The 24,548-nt window shown below is 43.9% G+C and overlaps 1 protein-coding gene across 1 annotated transcript in view; it reads right to left on the reverse strand.

Moving 5' to 3' along the window:
* Nucleotides 1-4,779: 4,779 nt before the first annotated feature.
* SLC1A4 (solute carrier family 1 member 4) overlaps nucleotides 4,780-24,548 on the reverse strand; it is a 267,158-nt gene continuing 247,389 nt past the window's right edge. The window contains exon 8 of the mRNA XM_069608167.1: nucleotides 4,780-5,974. Coding sequence (XP_069464268.1) covers nucleotides 5,740-5,974 — 235 coding nt within the window. The 3' untranslated portion in view covers nucleotides 4,780-5,739. The remainder of the gene's footprint in view (nucleotides 5,975-24,548) is intronic.

A 24,548-nucleotide genomic window follows, 5' to 3' on the forward strand; every position in this document is an offset into this window, starting at 1 on the left:
CTGCTACCTTTCATCCCCTTTGTTAGGCCCTTAAAGCTTAGCATGAAGTCATATCAAACTATTACTAGACTAACATTTCTACAACTGGAAACACCAGAAAGGAGCTATTTGAAATATTTAGAAAATGTGTCTGAAGCACCTTTAACAGCTCCTGTACAACCTCAGGATCTGGTAAACAAACTCTCCCCCTTTTCCGGCACAAAAATCAGGAGCATCTATGAAATAGTTGCTTCAGTCAACGCTCATCAATTAACTTTTGAGTGTGCTTCCCCATCTAAATTGTTGCCTCCACAATGGGACTCATTCCCTTTTCTCTCAGAGGAAACTACGGGTTCTCTGCTAGGTCAGCTTAAATTCAGTCCTTCCTCTGACCCAATTTCTGCTATATTGCTTTTCTCTCTCCCCGCTATTGTAGCTCACCCTCTGACCTGCCTTATTAAGCTCATCTTGTGAGGAATATTTCCTGGAGAATGTAAACTGCAACTCTCATGCCTCTCTTGAAGCCTTCCCTGGACACTTTGATAACTGCAAATTACCAATGAATCCTTTACTCCGTTCCTGTGACATGGTTAGGGACTTTGCGTAACCCTTGGCTTGGAGATTATCTGGAATCCACCAACGCGGTAGACCATTTTCAGGTTTGTTTTCACCCTCTTAATAGAACAGTCTGTTCTGGAGGCTGCCTTAGACGACCTTGGCCTTGCAGTTGATGTCAGCAGTGTCTCTGTCCTGATTTTACTAGATCTTGCAGCGACATTTGACATTAACGACTGTGCCATACTTTTGGACTTAGATGGGAGCCATAAGATTTGTTGGGGGCAGTTCTTGAAAGAGGTGTTATGGCCTCTTTTCATTCTACCCTAGCCCCCCTTTGTTACCGGGAACCCCAGGGCTCTAGCCTTTCCTTCTTGTTATCTTCAGCCACACAAAAAGGACATAGGTGATGATCGTTCAGGGTGAGACAGAATTATGGGGATCCCAGAACTATCCCGCCTGGGAGTGTGCCTCTCCTGCCTTGTGCTCACGGACAAAAACCTGGGATTTCAGTTTAAGCAGAATCGCTCTTAAACCTGAGATTAGCACAGCAACATAAATCTACTTCTTGGAAATGCTGGCGAGGGCATCTCATTTTCGTACCCCATCTAAGCCACTTATTTCTTCTCTTTACTGACTGCATGCGCATGAAATGATTTGCTTTAAGTTCCAATGCCAGGTCCATCATACCCTACACGACCCCCCCACCCCCCTGTTTCTTAGATGTAAACTGTCGAACTGTATCCCATCTTGTTCTCTCTGCTCTGACAACCAAATGTTTTCATTAGTGCCTTCTTTCCATCATGCCTGTAGGGATTCCCATCCATACCCAATTCTTGCACCCACTTTATGGAATAGCATTTCCCTTGCTATTCTCGCCAGACAATATTCTCATTTTTCACTGAGACCTTAAACATTTTCCTTTCCTTTGTAATTTTGTTATTGATGTTATCTTCCTGTAGATACAGTGCTGTCTTCTGCTGCACAGGAGTGTTCTATAATATTCTAAATAAACATAAACCAAGCATCCTGCCTCTTTGGTGCATATCACCATCTTTGGTGCATATCACCTCCGAATGCTATCTCGACCCAACCCCTACCTTCATCACTGACCTCATATATAGGATCCCAGATGTCAATGTCATTCTTCACCAATGACTTTGCTTCCCAACTAGTCGAGATCTTATCCTTCATCTCTAAAACTCTTGTTCTTGGTGATTTCATCATCTGGTCCAGATAACTTCAGTACCCTTCATCACTGTCTTAGTAGCACACAACAAAACCTGCTTGGATCCTTCCTTTTGTTGCAGGGTCCTTCAAGGGTTTGCCCTATCTCCTCTACACTTTAACATCATTTTGGCCAACTCTGCAAAGTTTTTGAAATGTTTCAGCATAAAATATACATTGCATGGAGATGATTGTCGACGTGTTGTGCTTAGAGCCACCCAATTGCTATCTGCAAAGATGGTCCTGCCTTCTGCCAATTCCACATCAGTAAACATCACTGCCCAGCACAATCCTTGAGTCATCAAACCCACTGCTTCTTTATTGCCCAAGCTCCTACAAACTGCCCCAATGCCCTCAATTTTGCAAGAGGAGCCCTTTTACTCCAGAGCCTGCGCCCCATCTATATGGTGAGGAAAGCAGATTCACCTCCAAAAGAAGACGTAAGCCCCAACTTCTAAAATAATCATGTGGCTGTGGAACGCCACAGATGCACCATTCCACACCCCATGTGCTTTCTGCTCGATCGCACTTTGCATGAGCATCTGTGGCTGATTTACCCACTCTCTTAATAGAAATAGACCCAATACAGGACTGTACGCCCTATTAACAAGAACAACCAAAGAGACCATGTAATGATGCACTTATTCTTCATTAGCATATAAATTATGGTATGTTAGAGACATTATAATCTTTAATCTCGCTCTCTGTTAAGGCCTCAACAAGGTAACAAAAATGTGACTGCCTTTTCCAAACATGGTTAAAGTAGCTGTGTACTTTTCTTTTTACTTCTTCTTTAATTGTTTCCTGTAGCAGCTTGCCTGGCCCTAATGCAGAGCCCGAGAGACTCAAGTGATAAAAAAGCATGGCTATCAGAAATCATGACACTGTCTATGTCTATATGCTTGTAATGTGCCGAAAGCCGGCGGCATCAGGGCGCGGAAGAACTGATAGTGCATAATTGCCATTGGCACCACATGGAAACTTGCATATCTAACAAGGTCGCGAGTCTGAGATAAAGAGATAGTCGGATTATTGAAAAAGGTGATTTTTCAATGCCTTCCTGAAACTGAGATAGTTTCCCTCCTGTCTTAAGGCAGTTGGTAGCTTATTCCAAAACATTGCAGCCTGGACCGGGAAGGATCTACCCTTTCCTGACACTAAATTGGCACCTGGTAAGTGCAGAAGACCTGCATCTGCTGATCTCAAACATCTCCGGGGCACGTACAATGAGAATTGTTTTTCACAATAGCTCGGTGCCACTGTCATTTGAAGATCAGCATTAGCATGGAATTCACACTGTAGCTTATTCTATGAATTATGGAAATTGGGGTGGAATGATAGTGTGAAAATTGCCCTCCTACACAGATTATGAGGTGGCCCCCTTTCCAACAGACTGATGCTTCCCTGGACTTCAGCGCTTTTTACCTTTCCCAAACATCTGACCTCTGAGGACTCTTTTCCCACAGACATTACAGTTGGCAGGACTCAAGATTTCTAGAATTTAATGTCAATAGTTTAGTACATTGATGGATTGACTGCACTTGTTCTTATTCCACTCTTGAGTATTGCATTTGGAATAATATGTAACACAAGTCCAAATACCATATTAGGATTGGAGAACCCTTAATTGCAGTGCAGGACCATGTCCATAAATTATTAGATCTTTTGTGGAGTGAGCGGTGCTCACAGCCATTGTGATTAAAAAAAGTTTCTCAATTTGACACAGGACATCCTTAGGAACCTGAATACAAAATCCAAGCTTCTAAATAAATTATTTTGATAATCACTAGAAATATGTTTATTTATGTCTCTCGCACAGCGTAAGGTACACCACTGAGCTGGCCTCTTGGTGTATGGCCATATGTCGGGCAAGACTGAGATTAGAGGGCAGAGCTGACTTCCTGTAAAAGGCCATGTGATTCTGAATGTTCCAGCTGAATGTCAGAAGTTAGTTCCAGAGTCACGTGTGCAAAATGGAAGAGTCATGTACAGAAGTCCTCACCTTCTTTACTAGGTAGGAGCAGGATGAGGATGGGGGTCTGATGTCTATTAAGATCCTGCATTTGTGGATAAAAAGGGAAGACTAGTTATTGGAAGGACCAGTGAACCATGCCAAGGGCTTCAAACTGACCTTTAAAATCGACCAGAAGATCCAAGGGGAGGGGAGATGTATTGAAATGTACAGAGTTGTAGGGGAATGCAGGCAAACACACTCTGCAATCTGTACAGTTTAGAGATGTAGGCAAGGGACAGGCTTTTGCCACAGTCGAGGTTTGACAAAAGAAATTAAAAAAAACAATGTAACCCAGTCAGGGTTCCAACAGTAGTGAAGAACTTTTCATAAGATCTCAGTTTGTCGGGATCTTGTAAAGAGCAAAGTCCTCCTTAGTCATTTGTAAACTGGAACAAGAAGCCCTGCCAGTCCTCCCTTTTAAAGGAAAGAAATCTTATTTTGCTGAAGGCAGAAACATTTCTGATCATTTGGAAGAAACTCCAGACAAGGATTTTAGAGTGTTGTAGCAGATTCAGGGAGGAATAGATACTAATCCTAGGTTATCATGAAAATCCAGGAGATCACCGAAATCTCTCTGTGCCCATTGTTATGCCTGGGTCCAAGTCCAGGAGGGAATTCCTTCTGGTAGATTGTCATATTGTCTTCTTAGAGTCTCCTCTAGAGGTAAATGGTGAACTTAAGAAAATTCAGCATTATGGGCATGTCTAGAATGAAAAAAGAATAACTTAGGAAGATGTATAAATTGAAGGATTTGTTTTCAGAGATGTCTCTGGGGTGCTAGTGGAATACACACACCCACCTATCAACTAAGCTAAATTGGTATCTAACACATTTGTTGGTCTTTGACATTATTTCTCTAGAATCAGCAGAAGGAATTATATTAATCTCAGGGAAAAACTAAAAGTAGGACAACAATCAAGACTGCAATGCAGTCTGCCAAACACTTACTGAAGCATTAATTCTTCATAACAGAAGTACTTTTCAATAAAACAAGTATTTTGTAATTAAGTGACATCATTGGGATAAATAGGAGACACATTTTAATATAGGGCATGAGAGTGAGGCAGTAAAATAGAACATAGAGATGAATAGGCAAAAAGAAAGCAGTTGCCTTAAACACCACATTGACTGGGGTAGGGGCATATTCGACTAAAAATGCTAGTGCAGTTTTCTGCCTCACCATTGCTCAATTCTTGAGTCTTCGGGTCCTTCGCACAAGATTCTTCTTTGCTTCTTACTTTATTACTGGAGTGTTTGTTATGGATTTCTTTTGTTGTTTTACTTAAACTGCACTTTATAAAGGTTTACATAGAAACAACTACATGATCTAAATTTAATTTGTGTCATATGTTTTGTGTTACTCTCATCTTCAATCCACTTCCTTCAATTCACGTCTGAAACTCATCATGCCTTGCCTCTGATATTTTTTACACCTCGACCCTGATTTTTTATGCTTACGTCCATCTCCTTTTTAAAACCTTGAGTTTTTTAGACTGCTAAACCTGTGGTCTAATTTTTTCTCACCTAATCATTTACTGTCAGATCCGCTAACAATTTCTGCGTTCCTTTCAATTCCTGACAGAAATCTGACAAATTTTTCATTAGGGAGCAGCCTTATTTCATGGCCCCTAAACAGGAGCAATGGTGGTGGTGTGTGCTCTGCCATCTTGCATACTTAGTGAGATTGGCCAGGTGCTATGAAGCTTATCCATCTAATGATGCATAACTAGGAACAAATCCATAAGCTCAAGAACAAGAAATATATATTCAGTAAAGGAGGACAAGAAAAAACAAAGGTAGAAAAAGATAGAAAAGGGACAACAGTGTGACGTAAACAAGTAATGCCACTACAGAGTTGTTGGTATTGTTCCCGTGCATAAAAGAAGCACACAAAGTCTTGCAAAAACAGCAGAGCACCGGGCTGTCTCTTCACTGTGCTGCTTTCATGGGTGATCTGTGGCCGCTCACAGTATCGATTCTTTGGAATCTGGGTCCGTAGGGCTTGATGCGGTAGAGGCTGCATTCCTGTGTGTGACCAGCGGAGATGTTTCAGCCTCAGATTTGCAGTTTGGCACTGCCTCTGTACGTACCTCTGTCAGCTCTGACTGGTTCTGCACCATTTCCTTTTGGTTCAGATAATGCAGGATGCCCGCTCCTAGCGCATCTCCTTCAACATTCACAACAGTAGTGGTTCGATCCCTGGATAACAATAAAGCACATTTTATTAAGAGAGCAGTGACAGAAAATTAGATTTGAAATTCTGTTGTGTCATTTCAGATCATGCATTGCTATTTACTATAGTACTCTTCATTTTTATTAAAGATTGTATGAATTTTTATAAGCAGCATTTGGAACTATCAAAAGGAAAATTGTATTACTATTTTGACAATATGCACATTTACTTGGTTTCCGTTTCTGATGCTACACAACATAAATACATAACATACACACAATGTATTTGTTAATGACTGATTCATAAAACACTCTAAGTAAGAAGCATCTGAAGCCTTCCCAAATGTCCTTGAAAGAGCTGCAACTTTTGCCAGTTTTCTACAAGGTCATGCACAAAACCATTTATCCTGAGTAGGAGCAGGACTATTAGACAAGCTGAGAGCAATGTGACTCAAGTCTTTGAGGGTGGTTAAAGCTGCATATCTCCAAGATGGTTTAGATGGCCTTTTCACAAGGTTCAGTGGACACCGTGATTGACAGAGAAATATGACCTATAAGTTAGGGACTGAGATCTAAATATAATGGAACACAGATTACATTCACACACAAAAATGGTACTCCATTTTAAAAGAAAATTATAGCCACAATGTTAATCATATTTGTACAGGTTGAGTGAATGATGATCCACATTTTAATTACAATCATAATTGGGATTTTTTTTAAAAACATGTATACAGACTGATATGTTTTGACAGTATGTGCCAACTAAACATATACAGCACTTTTTCTCAGGGCCATATGCACAGTTCTTTTTTTTAAAAAAAAAGGTTATCCACAATGGTGCAGAAAATGACTTGGTCTAGAAGTATGCTATTTTTCTAGGAACCATAGCATTCCAAGCCATTGATGAAAAGAGGAATACAATTCTTAAGTGCCCTCAAGGAATCAACACAGAATAGGAACCATCAATGCAGTAAAAGTTAGAAAATAACTGTGAAAAATCTTCATCTGTATGTTGTCAGTGGAGGGGCAAAATAAACACACTTGACTAAGTCTGGACCATAGGGATTACAATTAATTTGGCTAAATGTTTCAAGAAAATACATTTTGCTACATTTGAGGTAAAAACAGAAATCAAATCCTGTGGGGCACAGACAATCTCATCCAAACTGTCAATAAGTGTGTAAGGGAGAACAATCTGCTCTTCGTCTATGATTAAATAGGCATCTGTAATTGGGAAAATAATTTTTAGGTTCTAAACTAAAAATATATGATGAAAGAGTCAATAACATTTTAACAAAAATTGATCATTGATGCGGGGAAATCGCTTATATCCAGGTACTGCCCAAAAACTCAGGACATCTGATATAGTTGTGCAAAGCACGCATTACAAAGAATTCTTTGGACCTTGAAAGGTAGCAAAGCGAAAGAAATTGTCTTTTTATGTTTTTTTTTTAAATGGGAAGGGTTGATTTAATAAAAAAATATCTTTTAACCATACCATGTGCTGAAAAATCAGCAAAACTGATCTTACAATCACTTATCAAAAATGATTGTGAATCTATGAAGGATATGATAGCAGCATCCTTTTGGAATTTGGCATTCTTGTGTGCATGCCGCCATTGACTCAAAAGGACATTAATAAATTCACTTCGATTGAAAAAAATAGACTGTAATTGTTATTTTTGCATAAAAAAACACCAATTTAGAGGGGGAAAATGCCACAATGTACTGAGTAATGAGGATATGGCAGTCTCCATCTTGGTGGAAAAGATGGCGTCCCCAACTGACTTTATGTAACTAAGCCATAACTGTTATTTTTGCGGGGAAGTGGCCACTATAAAAATGGCAGTCTCATAATATGATGAGGAATTTGAGGATGGCGGTCTCCATCTTGGTGAAGAAAGCTGGTGTCTGGCATCTAATTTTAAAAGACTAGAGGAAACAATACTAGGGAGCCATTTTTCACCACATGGTTCCTTCCAGCTCAAATAACATTTCTTGATGAGTGATTATTAGAAATGTTCAGCTGGTTTTTCACCTCGTTAAAGAGATAAAATATATGCATGGGCCTCATTACAAGTACAGCAGTGCGGGTTAAAACGGCAGTAACATGGCGGTAATTCCATTACCACCACTTTACCACTGCATCACTGCACAGATTTACCTTCGGCAAGAAGTTGCAGATAAATCTTCCTCCTTACCACACAATAAATCCTTCCAAAATCCCCATGGAGTCCTGCGGACTCCAGAAATGGCGAATAACCACCACTTGTAATCCCTTGGTAACTACACAGGACCAAGTGGCGGTAACAGTAATCGAGTTTGGTGGTCATTTGGTGGATTTGCCATCGGATAACCACCACTTTATGAGGCTTACATTTTTTACTAAACCAGCACTTTGCAGTTTTTTTTTATTTTTAAAAACACACCCTTTCTTTTGTTTTGTGCCCTTTTAAGACCAAAGAATCCCCTGTAATGCACACCTAGCAAAACTATACCAGAAGTCCTTGGTTTTTTGGGCAGTATTTTAGCTGAGGCAAATTCCTTGCATTAGGTAGGCATAGGGCCTCATTACACGGATGGCGGTAAGGATTTACCGGTACCGGTAAAATACCGGCACCGGTAAATCCTTACCGCCTTACTACAAGGTCCTTTTGCGGGTTGGCGGATTTAACGCCTGCTTTTTGCAGGCGTTAAAAACCAACCCGCAAAGGGACCCAGGGAGCTAATTACGGTACCGCAATTTGCGGTACCGTAATTAGCGCCTTCCCCATTCCCATTATGCCCTATGGGGCAAAAATGGGAATGGGGAAGGGCAATGGTGGAAGGGGGAATTACCGCCCCGCCAACCTTGGAATGGGGCGGTAATTCCCCTTTCCGCCAAGGCGGTGCCGGTATTTTACCGGCATGAACCATGGCGCTAATAGCGCCATGGTTCTCCGCTATCCATGTAATGAGGCCCATAGACAGGTACATATAGACACTCATAAAGCGCAACATACACCTTACAGAAGCTATCACGGTATTGAACAAGCAAAACCATTAGAGCAAGAGAAGCTTAAAAAACAGTGCCCAAAATGCAGTGCCCTTCCCATATGCCTAAATATAGACCCAAATTCATGGTGGAAAACATAAAAGTCTTTCTTTTACGTCTGAAATCTAAGTGGTTTGCAGTGCCACAAAGAGACACATGCAGGGAATTTCAGAGTTTTGCCGCCCGGACGGAGAGCGTGTGACACCCACTTAGCCCCATCTATTCAGCCTGAATTTGGGGATAATAATGAGATCCACTGAGGCCTCTAGAGCTTAAATTGGGGCCACGTTGTAAAAGACTTTGTGAGTAATACAGAGAGCCTTACATTTAAAGGGTTTGGTCAATAGGTAATCAGTGTAAGGCGTGGAGGGCAGGTGAGATATGCTCCCTGCAGCTCACGTTCAACAGCGTTTTGGACCCTCTGAAGTCTTCCAATACATGATTTAAGCAATCCTAAATAGATAGCATTACAGAAATCCAATCTGCTTAATATAAAGGCATTTACAAGTTGGATCCTGTGTGGGAAGGCAAAGTAATCCAGGAGTCTCTTTAAAGAGCGCGGATGAAAGAAAGAAACAAGTGCTGGAGACACGGGAGATTTGAGCATCAAGAGATAGCAACATCTCCAGCCACGCCCCCAAGTTCCTGGCCTTCAAAACAGGTGTTGGCCGAGAACCTAAGGTGCAGGGCCAAAACTGTGAAAGCCATAATGGCACTAAAGGATCTTCGGGTAAGGCGGGCCCCAAGTGGGAAGTAGTGGAGGAACACAACAGCAATTCCATTTTTTGGATGTTGAATTTCAGACGATTTTGCTGCATCCACCAGCTTTTCTGCTCCAAAAAGTCCCTAACATTAGTCCCTCAGGAACTTTCAACCTCTTCTACATGAAAAATCAGTTGTGTGTCATCAGTGTAGATATAAAGCCTACTTCCAAATGACCTAATAAGGTATGCTAGAGGTTCCATGTACAGGTTGAACCGAAGCAGACTTAGGGAGGAACCCTGAGGGACAGCATGTGTCACTGGTAGTATAGAAGATTCAAATGGAGGGAGAACCACAGCCTTGGTTCTATCCGTCAAAAAGGAAGATAGCCAGGACAAAGCCCTGTCTCAAACCCCAGCCTCACGAAGGCGGGATGGAAGAATGGAATGGTCGACTGTATCGAACACCGCAGAGAGGTCCAGAAAAATCAGTACACCTGAGCCTCTGTGGTTCACCATCCATCTCAGGTCATCCATAGAAGCGACCACTACCATTTTGGTGCTACATCTGGCTCTAAAATCAGCTTGGTATATATCCAAAAGATTCTGCGCTTCCACGTGGGCCTGTACTTGCGTTGTGGCTAGCACTTCCATCAGTTTACTTACATATGGCAGCAGTGAGATGGGCCGATAATTGGACCGTTGGAGGGGATCCACGAAAGGTTTTTTAACAGAGGGATTTCTGCAGTTCTCTTACATTGAGGAGGAACTAAGCCCGTGGCAAAATAGCTATTTATCAGAAGGCAGAGGTGTGGGGCTATCACTCTTCTTTTAAACCTGCGCCGGGCATGGGTCATGCGCTGACCCGGATGGTTGGGGCGCACCCATTACCTTATTGGTGGGCACTTTTTTTAAAACATCATTTCAGCTTTTCATGATATATTTTGAGTTCAGAACCTAAACATGCTCTTCTAATTACAAATAACTATTTAATCATATTGATGAATAGCAGATCACGCTATGTTATACATTTCTTTGCAGTTTGGACAAAATTGTTCATGCTCCACCGGATACTCATATCAGGTACCAGTTTGATTACTATTTCTACCTCAAATATAGCAATATGTATTTTCTTGAAACATGTAGCCAAATTAACTCTAATCCCCATGAATCAGATTTAGTCAAATGTGTTTATGTTTTCCCCTCCACAGGCATGAAGATTGTGCTCTATGTCATTCTCTTTCCTGTTTTATGTTGATCCCTTCAGGATACTTCAGAACCATTCCTGTTCCTATGATTTGGAATGTTTCTGATCCTAGAAAAACAGCAGCGGACTAAACATTATGCAAATGCAGAGATGCAAATGCACACATGTAAAGACATTCCACAAGGGGCACATAGTGGCTATCAGACTGTGCAGTTATATCTGCTAAAGATCTGATCAATTCTACTCAAATTATTTTATTCTCAGCACACTCCAAGGTGTACAGTAAGTGCGCACTATACATTTAAAAATCAATTTAAAATTGACAGCAACTCTTCTAGCTTGGACACAGCGAGTCGTTGCTCAACATCATTCCTGTTATTGATTCCCAGTTGCTATCTGGCCTTGGCCATTGAAATATCGCAATCCCTATCATCTCCACTGAGCCCTATTTTATGTAGAGCCGAGACAGCACCTAGACTTTGGAGCTATACGCATCTTTAGGAAGATCCTTCATTTGACAGAGTGCAGCTTTTTAATATAATGCTCAATATTCAATTTAATTTGCAAGCAAGTATGAATAGAGTTTGGCATAATGATTGCATGGGTCTATTTTAGCTTGTCACTTGCTTCCAGTGGAAGAGAGGATTACGTTCAAGGTGCTGTGTTTGATGCAAAAAGCCTTTTGAAGCAAGGGCTACAAGTACCTTCATAAAATAGCCCCAAAGCACACACTCTCTAGAAACCTACGATCAGGAAATGCACCACTGACATCCAGAGGAAGAACAGGATGGCAGTGTCATGACCACAGAATTGTTCCACTGAATTTCCCCCAGGTCTTGGGCTGCAGCGTACCATTCATGGGCTAATAGCAGAAAGGTTACTGTGGCCAAAAGTAATTCAGGCATTTCCGCATCACTCAATATGGCCGCCTGGGGGCCTTCCTTGAATGCTGCAGTGTAGTCTAGTGGTTTGGGCTCTGCGAGTATTTAAGCCCCTCCCCTTTGTTGTCCGGCACTTTGCGTCTTCAGCTGTCAAAGTAGACGCTTACCGCTAGTCAACTCCTGACTAAAACTTCACAGACCTGGCATTCCTAGTTATCTCTGAATTGCAGTGTTCCTGTATTTTTCATTGTTCCCTTCTGCCATAGCCCTGTTTCCCGTCATATTCCTGCCCTTATCCTGTTGCGTGTTTTCTGTCAAAAGTTGGCGCTTCTCTGAGGGAGTTAGTTGGGAGAGGTTTCCTGTCATCTCCAACCGACTGCAAGCATCGCACATGTTATAACACTGTTGAGTTGTGTTTATTGTGGCATTAGCTAGTGTGCGGCATAGTTTTCTCATAAAGCGCGTGTAGTGATTCTTGCCGCACATTTCCTTGCACTGCTCGTGAGGAGATTCCGTTCTGGGAGAACAGGAGGCACCTGACTTCCGTCACATTTATTTTTGGTCACACTAGCTTAGAGCGCCATACGCACATAATGGTAACCTGTTGGCATTAAAGGCATTGACACTTTTGTTCCATTAACGCATCCGTGCCTTTCTTGTGAGGAATGTAAGTTCGCATTTATCTCCTGATTGAATAGCGTTATTAGGAAGGTTTTCATAGCGGGGAAAGATTATATTTGTCCACTCAACATCTGTCCTCTCACCATTTAGGTATTTAGGGTTAGTTTGTTTGAATTCTGGCTGTGGTGTTGATTGGTAAGGTGTGGAAAATTTCTTGCCCGTTATATTTAGGCAGTATTTCATTGCACTCCTTTTTTCCCAGGAAAGTCCCACTCCTTCCCATTCAAGAAACTGTTCCCCTCTTCAGAACTTGCGCCCCCGCACAGGAGCGGGATGGAGAGCCCATAACAATATAAATAGAGGTGAGCAAGGGAGGTCCGTAGGGAGGGAGAGGTTGACTAGTGAGAAGACTGTTTCACAGCACCTACACTGAATCCACATTTTGACTGGTTTTTGTCATATTCCACAGATTTTTCTGCTTATTGAAAGAAGAAAGGGGTAGTGAGAAAACCACGCACCCAGAGAAGAGTAGTTGAGGTTATAAGGAGCGGTGTTCCCGCGGAGCCCAAGGTAAGCGTTACAGAACACGAAGCCGTACAGAAAAGTGCTCTGCCTGGAAACCTGGCAACTCCTGAGGTAGATCAGTTAACTCAACTCCTGGGAGAACTAAGGGCTGAAGTCCATACAGCTCGGTCCGAAACCAGTGCCCTTAGAAAAGAATTGGGAATAAATAGAGAGCGGACAGAGGAGCTGGCTCGTCAATTGTTACAAAATCAAGCGGGACAGGTGCCCTTACCCCAAAGTAATCCACAGGCTTCCACCTCCACATCGTCCCCTGTTCCAGTCCAAGTGGTCATTCCTGGGAATATTCCTCTGGCACCCCCGGAGCATTTTACAGGGGATCCTAAAAGATTTGCAGTCTTCTTGAATCAGTGCAGATTGCATTTTTTGTGTAGACCCGGAGTGTTTCCCACTGACCAATCTAAGGTAGCATTTGTCTTGTCTTATTTGGGTGGATATGCGGCTGATTGGTCTATTCCCCTGGTAAATAGGGACAACCCAGTGTTACAGAACTTTGCAGAATTCCAACGAGAGTTAGAAAAACAATTTGCTCGGCACACTCAACGACAGGCGTTGGACAATGAACTGCTGTCGCTCAAGCAGGGCAATCAGGAACTACTTGCATATGTGGCCACCTTTAACAGGCTGGTGGCAGAAACAAATTGGCCATCTGAAAAAAGAACAACATTATTTTATCGTGGACTGCACAGTGAGTTGAAAGATGTATTGGCTCAAGTTGTGAATCCGCCTGAAAACATCACAGAATTCATTAACTTAGCCATACAGTTGGATCACCGTTTACAAGACCGAAGGACAGATCGAGCTTGTCAAGACAGCCGAGCCTTTGTAGTTCGCCCCAGAGAACCAGTGTTAAAACCAGGCTCAGACACTCATCCGGAACCCATGCAGTTGGGGGGAATCCGAGGTCCAATATCTCAAGCTGAGAGGGAGAAAAGACGTAAACTCCAGTTGTGGTTGTACTGTGGCAAGGCCGGTCACTTTTTAAAAGATTGTCCTGTCAAACCTGCTAGGAAACCTTTGGGGGGTGGCAATCAAGATAAGAAGGATCAGGTGGCGGAAAACTCCAGTGCCCGACAAGTTTAGAGGTCAGCTTGTCGAGCATGGAAAAGGTTGCTGTGACCTCACACTTTGTGTTCCCAATCGTCCTTTTTAGTCCTGAAACTCCCACAAAGAGGCATGCATTGACTGCATACATTGTCTGTGGAGCCATTGGCAATTACATGGATTTAACTCTGGCTAGCAAATTGGGACTCCCTTTAAGGGAAAAATTAGAAGCCGAGAACGTCTCCGGGGTGGATGGCATTCCATTGGTGTCAGGTCCCGTGACGCAGTGCACTAATGATCTCAACATGCTTTGTCAGGAGGGACACAGGGAGAGGATCTCTTTCAACCTTATTCGAGCCCCACAATTCCAGATCATCTTGGGAATACCCTGGTTAGAAAAGCATAATCCCCTGATCGATTGGTGTTCCCGAACTCTGACGTTTACCTCTAGTTGTCAGAGTATGTGTATGTCAACAGAAGATCCAGTAACTCTGCTGCAGCCTGATCCAAGTACTCTGATTACTCTAGGTCTCATCAGTTCCTTGCCAAGAGAGTATTGAATATTCCAGGATATCTTTCAAGAAGAAAAAGAGGCTGAAGTTTTGCCCCCACACAGGCCTTATGATTTTCAAATCGATATCACTCCCGGAGCACAGCTTCCGTGCAGCAGAATTTATGCCCTTACCGAAAAAGAAAATGTCCATTTAAGATCTTATCTGGATTAGTACCTGGCCAACGGATTCATCAGGCCATCCAAGTCTCCAGAGGCCTCACTGCTCTTTTTTGTGCCCAAAAAAGGAGATTTGCAAACTTGTATTGATTACTGCGCATTGAATCAGATCACAGTGAAGAATCCATATCCTCTTCCCCTCATCTCCACCTTGCTGGATCAGGTGAAACAGGCTCGAATATTCACCAAGCTCGACCTCCGTGGCGCCTATCATCTTATTCGAATCAAGAAAGGAGATGAGTGGAAAACCGCTTTTCGAACGTGGTACGGTCTCTTCGAATACCAAGTAATGCCCTTTGGGCTTTGCAATGCTCCAGCGGCCTTTCAGTCCTTTATGAACGACATCTTCAGAGAATTGTTGGACATTTGTGTAGTGGTTTATGTGGATGACATTCTAATCTTCTCCGCAAACCCTTCAGATCATGTAAAGCACGTAAATGCTGTACTTCAAACTCTCAAGGACAACTCTCTGTATGTTAAGTTAGAGAAATGTCAGTTCCATGTTCCTGAAGTGGAGTTTTTGGGATTCATTCTGTCGGCTAATGGAATCAAGATGGGTAACAAAAAGGTCGACGCCATTCTTACCTGGCCTGCGCCCACTTCAGTCAAAGGGATTCAAAGTTTTCTTGGATTCGCAAATTTTTATCAGCGATTCGTCTCTGACTTCTCTCGTTTGGTCCATCCTATCACATCCTTGCTTAGAAAAAACAGAAAGTATGAGTGGACTAAGGAGGCTTATGAGGCCTTCAAGAAACTAAACAAATGATTTACTGCCGCACCTGTGCTCCAACATCCGCAACCTGACCTTCCTTTTGTGGTGGAAACAGATGCCTCATATCTGGCAATGGGAGCTGTTTTGTCTCAGGGCAACCCCAACACCCAAGACCTGCACCCCGTGGCCTTCTGGTCCAAAAAATTCTCCTCTGCAGAATTGAACTATGCTGTTACTGAAAAAGAGCTGTTGGCAATTAAGTGTGCGCTTAAAGAATGGAGGCATCACCTGCTAGGAGCTAGGCACACAGTAACCATCTTCACCGACAATCGAAACTTGCAATATCTCCGCTCGGCAAAGGCACAATCCTCTAGGCAGTTAGGATGGGCCCTCTTTTTTTGCAGAATATGACTTTGTCATTACATTCTGACCAGGTGTACGTAATAGGAAGGCAGATGCCCTCTCCCGTATCGGAAAAGGGGAAGAAGCTTATGTGCCTGTGAATCCTGGGGAGATAATTTCCAGGGAGAAGGTGCTTGGAATTATGGATACTTCAGATCCAACCCTTGAAGAGCTGAGAAATCAGATTAAATCTAGCATCTCTCAGGAGGAATTGATGAGATGGGAGTCAAAGGGAGAATGTTTTTCAGTACAAGATGGTTTACCATTTTATCAGGGACGTTTGTATTTGCCCACCCCCCAGCTGCAAGAACAAGTGATTGATAATTATCATGGAGCTCTGTTGGAAGGCCATCCGGGTATCACCAAAACCTTGGAGAAGGTGAAGAGATCATACTGGTGGCCTACTTGGCGAAAAGATGTCATTCAATTCCTGAAAACGTGTGGTAATTGCGCCCAAATTAAAACTCAAAAAAGGAAACCTGCTGGCCTTCTCTTACCATTGAATGTACCACCTGCTCCCTGGCATACCATTTCTATGGACTTCATTATGGACTTACCTAAATGTGAAGGGTTTGACACTATCTTGGTGGTAGTGGATTTATTTTCCAAAATGGCACATTTTGTAGCATTGAAAGGATTACCAACCGCATCAGTCTTGGCAAAAACCTTTTTGGAAAATATTGTGAAACTGCATGGCTTTCCTTCAGTAGTGGTGTCGGACCGAGTAAGTCAGTTTGTCTCCAAATTCTGGAGGAGATGTTGCGAGTTGGCAAGAATTGATGTACGCCTGTCCACCAGCCATCATCCTCAGACGGATGGTTAAACTGAGCGGACCAACCAAACCTTGGAACAGTATTTGCGATGTATGCTGCACCAACTGGAGGACACATGGCTAAATGTTTTGTGGATTGCTGAGTACGCATATACTAATTCTGTCCATGCCTCCACTGGACTTAGTCCATTCTACACCTTGCATGGCCGGCACCCAAGCACATCGGCCTTTGATCCATTTGAACCTTTGGAAATGCCAGCCGTGAAATCTCTGCACAAAAAGATCACTATTGCTGAAGATCAAGCACGAAAACAATTGTCCTTGGCCAAGGAGTTTCAAAAGAAATTTGCGGATTACAAAAGATGTGATGCTCCAGATTATCGGGTGGGGGATTTGGTGTGGTTAGCCACCAAGAATTTGGCCTTAAAATGGTCACGAAAATTTCTTCCATGATTTTTGGGGCCATTCACCATTGAGAAAATAATCAACCCAGTCGCTATGAAACTAACACTTCCAAAAACCATGAAGATCCACTCGGTCTTTCATGTTTTCCTTTTGAAACCAGTCCATCTTAACACTCGTATCCACAATGCTCCAGCTCCTGTGGAAGTAGAGAATGATCAACTTGAAAATGAAGTCAAGGCAATTTTGGACTCTAAGATTATGCGTAACAAGTTGTTCTACTTAGTGGATTGGAAAGGGTACGGCCCTCAGGATAGGACATGGGAGCCCCTGGAAAATCTTCATGCCCCCATTTTGTTAAGGGCCTATCACCGCCATAACCCAAGCAAACCTAGGAAGGGAAGCTCCAGCTTAGGAGGGGTTCAGGGGGGGAATACTGTCATGGCCACAGAATTGTTCCACAGAATTTCCCCCAGGAGGTCTTGGGCTGCGGCGTATCATTCCTGGGCTAATAGCAGAAAGGTTACTGTGGCCAAAAGTAATTCAGGCATTTCCGCATCACTCAATATGGCCGCCAGGGGGCCTTCCCTGAATGCTGCAGTGTAGTCTAGTGGTTTGGGCTCTGCAAGTATTTAAGCCCCTCCCCTTTGTTGTCCGGCACTTTGCGTCTTCAGCTGTCAAAGCAGACGCTTACCGCTAGTCAACTCCTGACTAAAACTTCACAGACCTAGCATTCCTAGTTATCTCTGAATTGCAGTGTTCCTGTATTTTTCATTGTTCCCTTCTGCCATAGCCCTGTTTCCCGTCATATTCCTGCCCTTATCCTGTTACGTGTTTTCTGTCAAAAGTTGGCGCTTCTCTGAGGGAGTTAGTTGGGAGAGGTTTCCTGTCATCTCCAACCGACTGCAAGTATCGCACATGTTATAACACTGTTGAGTTGTGTTTATTGTGGCATTAGCTAGTGTGCGCCATAGTTTTCTCACAGAGCGCGTGTAGTGATTCTTGCCGCACATTTCCTTGCACTGCTCGTGAGGAGATTCCGTTCTGGGAGAACAGGAGGCACCTGACTTCCGTCACATTTATTTTTGGTCACACTAGCTTAGAGCGCCATACGCACATAATGGTAACCTGTTGGCATTGAAGGCATTGACACTTTTGTTCCATTAACGCATCCGTGCCTTTCTTGTGAGGAATGTAAGTTCGCATTTATCTCCTGATTGAATAGCGTTATTAGGAAGGTTTTCATAGCGGGGAAAGATTATATTTGTCCACTCAACATCTGTCCTCTCACCATTTAGGTATTTAGGGTTAGTTTGTTTGAATTCTGGCTGTGGTGTTGATTGGTAAGGTGTGGAAAATTTCTTGCCCGTTATATTTAGGCAGTATTTCATTGCACTCCTTTTTTCCCAAGAAAGTCCCACTCCTTCCCATGCAAGAAACTGTTCCCCTCTTCAGAACTTGCGCCCACGCACAGAAGCGGGATGGAGAGCCCATAACAACATAAATAGAGGTGAGCAAGGGAAGTCCATAGTGAGGGAGAGGTTGACTAGTGAGAAGACTGTTTTCCATAGTGAGGGAGAGGTTGACTAGTGAGAAGACTGTTTCACAGCACCGACACTGAATCCACATTTTGACTGGTTTTTGTCATATTCCAAAGATTTTTCTGCTTATTGAAAGAAGAAAGGGGTAGTGAGAAAACCACGCACCCAGAGAAGAGTAGTTGAGGTTATAAGGAGCGGTGTTCCCGCAGAGCCCAAGGTAAGCGTTACAGGCAGTAACACCAATATTGAAGCTTCAGGGAGCAGGGTACTACATTCAGGAATAACTTGGACGTGAGCTTATGAACACAGCCCTCCAAACTACGATACAGGTAAGACCTGAAAAGTGTTCTTGTCAAGCAAGCATTTGGTCTTCCACTCAGAATCGTTACTACGCAAACAACCTATGGCGCCAGGCTCCAGCAGGCACAACAGTCTAACTTAATGGGAATTAATTAGTAATTCAAGTGTTGCTCCACTGGTACTAACTTGATCTGGATGCAATTCACACATGGAACCGCCTGTATGTTATGTAGAGAAACGAACCAACCCCCAGTTGTAGCTCACGGGTAACGCATTTGTATTGGAAGCAAGACAATGCAGAAGAACAGAGGTTCGAATCCCGGTCCCACACTTAAAACTGGTCCCCAGTATTAGGCAGTGTTACAAAAGATTAATTGTATTATATGAAAACTCTCTTAAAAATATAAAAGAGTTAGAAATGTGTTTTAACTATATTGACCCTCTACCCTTATATCACACTACAATCCCTCCCCTCCACGGTGCATTTTGAAAGCCACAAAAAATGAATTTATAAATGAACAAATTTTTAGATCCGTAACCAGAAGCCAGCAAGTAAAAACATGTTTCTTTTCTTCCACTTCACTAGTTAACGAGTAGGGGGAATAGTCTACAGTCCTGGCATTGACTACATTGCGACCCCTCCTGGTTCTTCGGTTTAGACATGGGCTCTTCCTACTCAAATGAGGCTGTGTCCAATGTTTGCTACTCAAATGATGCTGTGTCCAATGTGTCTCATTGGTCCTGGTTGGTCCAATTGGCCAATACTTCGAGACTCTCAGGGAGGGGTGGCACCCTTGTGTGTCTTGCTGACATTTCATCTCTCATTGTGAAGAACCCCAGAGTACACCCTCCAACACTGCCATTCGCCTCACCCATGTTGGTCTTCAGACTGGCTCTCATGGGTATGTGCTTCCACAGAAGTTACTGTAATGACTTGAGGCCAACGTGCCAATACAGAGGCTGTGGGTGGAATATGAGGGTGCTGTGGGTGGAATATGAGGGTTGTCCCAGCAACAGTGTAATGTTTGGTGTAATTCTGGATATGGTGCTGAGTATAGAGTTGGATGGATGTGGAATATAGTGGAAATGCTGTCAGATATAGTATTTGGCATGCCATTTAGAATGGGTCTGTGTGAGAATAAAGTGTGACTGCAACTGTGAGCAGACTAGCACACTCAATAAATGGTAGGCGTAGCTGAATTCCCCGGTGCTTGTTTCATGTTCTTTTGGTACTATCAGTGGTTCTAACACTGCATGTGTTAAATGAAGGAGCATTGCTGGGAATCAATATAGTCTGGTCACTACATTTGTCCGTTTCAGGAGCTGTGTTAGTACCCTTCTCCTTGAGCTGGCCTGCTAACTAAAACTGCCACTATAAAGTCCAATTTACCCCCACTAAACTCTGCTTGCCTGTTGCTCCTACATGACAACACACAGAATAGTATGTGCAGTGTACAACATTCACTATGCAACTGGATACCAAGCTACGGAAGCAAGTGCCCATAACAGCACTGGATTGTGGAGGTTAGGGAGGCCATTGCTAATTAACCTGCCATGTAAATTACTCTTATTATTAAATGCTTAGGCCAGCAGTGCCCAGATCATTGTGCCCTTGCCGAACCCTCACCAGCCTCCCTCCCTTTGTTGTTGCTCGAAGGGCTTTGCAGAGCTGTAGAGTGAAGATTAGAGATGTGAAACAGGTGACAGCCAACTGCTCGTGAGCAATGCCCTACTTGATGTCCATCTTGCAGGTTTTCGATGCCAGCAGTTGAATGTGCAGACTCGCTAGGATCCACACAGGGTCCAGTGGTTCTGCAGCATGCTGAACCACAGTGAGAATCTCAATGTATCCCAGCTAAGAGCCAGAGATGCTGCCTCTGACAGGTCACGCAGGGCCCAGGTCTTCCCGTCAAAGTCAAGTGTCTATGGGAGAGTGTGGGAGTTCACTCTTCTTTGGCCATGGTATAACACCAGTGCAGATGCTGGTGCAGAGGGCGGTGGTACCATGACAAGCAATACCACAAGTCAATGTGCCCAGAGATGGCCTCAATCCCACCAGCTTCTGCATGGTCTGTAACAGACCCAAAAATGGAGTGGGGGGCAGCTGTATTCTTAATTGGCCGCTTCAGCTCCCTCTCAAGAAAGTTCCTTTGATTATTCAAATATCGCCTCCAGATATTTAACACAATCTTCAGCCCATCAGAGACTCAAAACCTTAGCAATTGTATTTGTTGCATCAGTCAAGGTTATGCAACAAACCAAGTTGATGAGGTCTTGGGTCTCTGATGGGCTGAAGAATTTGCTAAACAGCTCGGGGTAATAATTAGGTCAGTCTCAATTAATACATTGCCCAACAAATGATCTGCTTTAAATGTGCACTGGTTAATTTTATAAATATTAACAATTCAGATTTCTTCCAATGTATCACTAATGCAAGGCAGCAGGTCAAATCTGCAACTGCATGATAGGCAGGAGGCAAGTTAATTTCTGGATTAGTGGCTCAATGGTAACTGCAAACAGGAGACAAGAAATAGGACAAACCCACAAAGCAGTAGTAGACATTATAACACAGTCTGAGAGAATGGGCTTCATTACGAGGTTGCTGGCCCGGAAACAACGGTACCGGTAAGCTTGCCGGTACCGTTGTTTCCGGACCGGCAAACTACAAGTTCTGCGAGCAGGTGCCTTTCCGTCCGCCAGGTCTGACCTGGCGGGCAGAAAGGCAGCGCTCGCAGACCTTGACGGATCTACCGGCATTGTTGCACACAGTGCCAGTGCATCCGTCCTCCCCATTCCCATTGAGTCCAATGGGACTCGAATGGGAATGTGGATTTTCTTTTTCCGGCGCTTGGCTGTAGGGTCTGCCGGGGCTGTAATGCCCTGGTAAATCCCCATTGCCGGGCGCTGGAAAAAAATGACTCCGGCGGCAGCCGTGCTCTTTTTACTGGCACGGCTACCGCCGGACTCATAATGAGGCCAAATGTCTTCGGTTTGCACCCATGCTGTAGACTTATTGTCTAACAAACTTATTAATAATGTGGAGCATTTGCTCAGTACTTCAAAAAGGAACACTCATTCAATACAGTCACTCTCATAATCATACCAGCTTTATTTTCATAAGCTGTGCCTCCCTTACCAGAGGATTGCTTTTCACACTCTAATTGGCTTGAGAGTGGTTTATATACAAGAGAGATTATTCCCAAGTACCCTCAAACATCCAATCTCTAGGGAATTACAAACCAAGTACCCAACATCATTCCAAAGTACCTTCAAAGGCCCACTCTCTAGGGAATTACAAACCAGAAGCCAAAACATTCCAAAGTTCCCTCAAAGGCCCAATCCCTAGTGAGTTACAAACCAGGTAACCTGGTCTTGAAAGTCTCTTGCCTTCGAGGGCCTGACGTAAATCACAAATAAAAGTTCCTTCAACAACAATGAAAATTAATTTCCTACTTTTGCTTTGGGTGAGGATTCTTCACCCCTGGGTCCCCCTCTTCTGGATGCTGACCCCTTCTCTATTTTCAGCTTCCCTCTGCCGGGTTCACTTGGGCTTTTCTTGGGTGATGGATTCACCCCTGGATCTCCCTCATTCGGGCTCGGATCCCTTTGAAATGTCAATGGGCCTCATTATAACCTTTGCGGAATGGGTTAACGGGCTCCGCTAATGGAGGCGGACCCGTTAAACTCATTCCGCAAGATTACGAGGTCCCCTCGCGGGACCCGGTAAGGACGCCTGGTAAAACCAGGGAGCTAACAACGGGCCGGTCATAATCGGCCCGTTGTTAGCTCCCTGCACCCATTCCCATTGAGCCCTATGGGGGCTTGAATGGGAATGGGAAGGTCCGGGCCCGGGTTCCCTGAGGGAGGAATTACTGGGCCCTCTAAACTCGGAATAGCCCAGTAATTCCCCATTCAGGGAACCCGGACCCGGTTTTGGAGGCAGCCATGCCGCCAATAGCGACATGGCTAACGCCAAAGCCGTAATGAGGCCCAATGTCTTTTTGAACAGTTGATAGTGGACATCCCTTGGCCAGGTTTATGTTTGTTAACACACTGTTTCTTGGGACTTTAGATTAGCCCCTTCTCATCAGCATCCCTGGATCGGGTCCACTATTGCCAACTTCACATTCACAATTGTCTGCAGGATTCACTTCCCTTGCTTTCTCAAGTTTGTAGATCAAAGGCTTTCGACTGTATGGGGATTTTGTTTGACCTCCTGTATGACCACTTTGCTCTAACTTGGCGACTCTCCTACTGCCTTCTGGTTTCTGTAGTTTCATTCACACAGGGATCAACCAGAGTCTCTCGAGATAGCACCGACGTGGTGCCGGTTCACTCTGCAGCTGGTCTCCCTTCAACACTTTTACAGTTCTTTTGAACTTAGTTCATTTTGCCACTTTGCGTCTTTCATCCAGCACAGCCTGGCTCTTATCGGCTCTCCCCTCGACTCACTGGCTGTGATGAACCACTTGGCTTTCTTCTTCGCTGGAGTTATGGCCAGCACCACGGTAGAAAGAGTTTCCCTCGCTCCTGCTTATCAGTGTCGACACGCTCTGTGTACCATTGACATCTGTTGCAGTAAACTTGGGCTATTGTCCTCGGTTTAACGATTCCCTCTGCAGAGGTTTCGTGGGTCTGCGTCAGAAAGGGCAATGCCGCGTCTTTCCTTGTCAGCCTCTCAATATTCGCCGCCTTTCCCCGCCTCTTGAACTACCGGGTATGGATAGCTGTCTCGCTGTGCGGTCCGCCTTGCTCGCTGTGTGCTCTCTGGCTCCACCTTTTATCCCTGTGGGGAAATGAAAGGGCCGTCAGGTGTGTGTCATTCAGGTTAATTGCATGACTCTGCCTGACCGTTGGGTTGCAACATGTGAGATAAACAGTTTTAACATTAGTCCGTTCTTTAACATCGGTAAAAAAGTGTTTGTGTCAATAGATAAGGAGAAATTATATTCTTTGTCCTGGGGGTGTTGGTGAATTCAGAAAAGTGAGATTGGTGGGGTTTGTAAAGCAACTAGGAATGACCGGGATTGATATAATAAAATAAACGGGGGATTGTGGGAACAGTAGTGTTTCCTCAGAGTAGACTGGGTATTCGGGAAAGAATAACCAAAGGGATGTGGAAAAGAATGGCCAGGAGTGTTCGGGTAGGAAGCCGGAAGATATTGATTCTGGGATAGGTACTCTTTGGGTGCAACCAGGTTTGAGATTTTAGACGATTGGTTCTGTACGGAGGGGTTGTGGGATCTGGGTAGGAGAGATTTAATGAGAGGAAGCAAGGCAGATGTATTATAGCCTATAAAAGCCTCAGGGATATCGTCTGCCTTTTAATCTACCTCGGCATAGTACTGCATTTCGCCGGGACTATTTTCTTGAGTACAACCCCGGGCTTCCCCATCTCGGTGAGCCTTTCTCGTTCTCTCAACCCTAGAGTTGTAGTCTGAGATTATCAGCCCTTCGTTGGCCACCTGAATATGGGTTTCTCGTGGTTCACTATGTGAGATACCCTCAGGTATTTCACAGTACCCCACTCCTCAGGGATCCCCCCATCCAGGTGATCCTCCCGCACTGGTCCACCCCCAGGAACTGGATCCAAAGGCGATGGCCGTGTCCTGGCCACCTGGATGAGCAGTGAGACACCCTTTGGTTTCTCACACAAGCCACATTTAGAC

Source organism: Ambystoma mexicanum, chromosome 4q (assembly GCF_040938575.1).
Source record: "Ambystoma mexicanum isolate Mex_15411 chromosome 4q, UKY_AmexF1_1, whole genome shotgun sequence".
NCBI lineage: Eukaryota > Metazoa > Chordata > Amphibia > Caudata > Ambystomatidae > Ambystoma > Ambystoma mexicanum.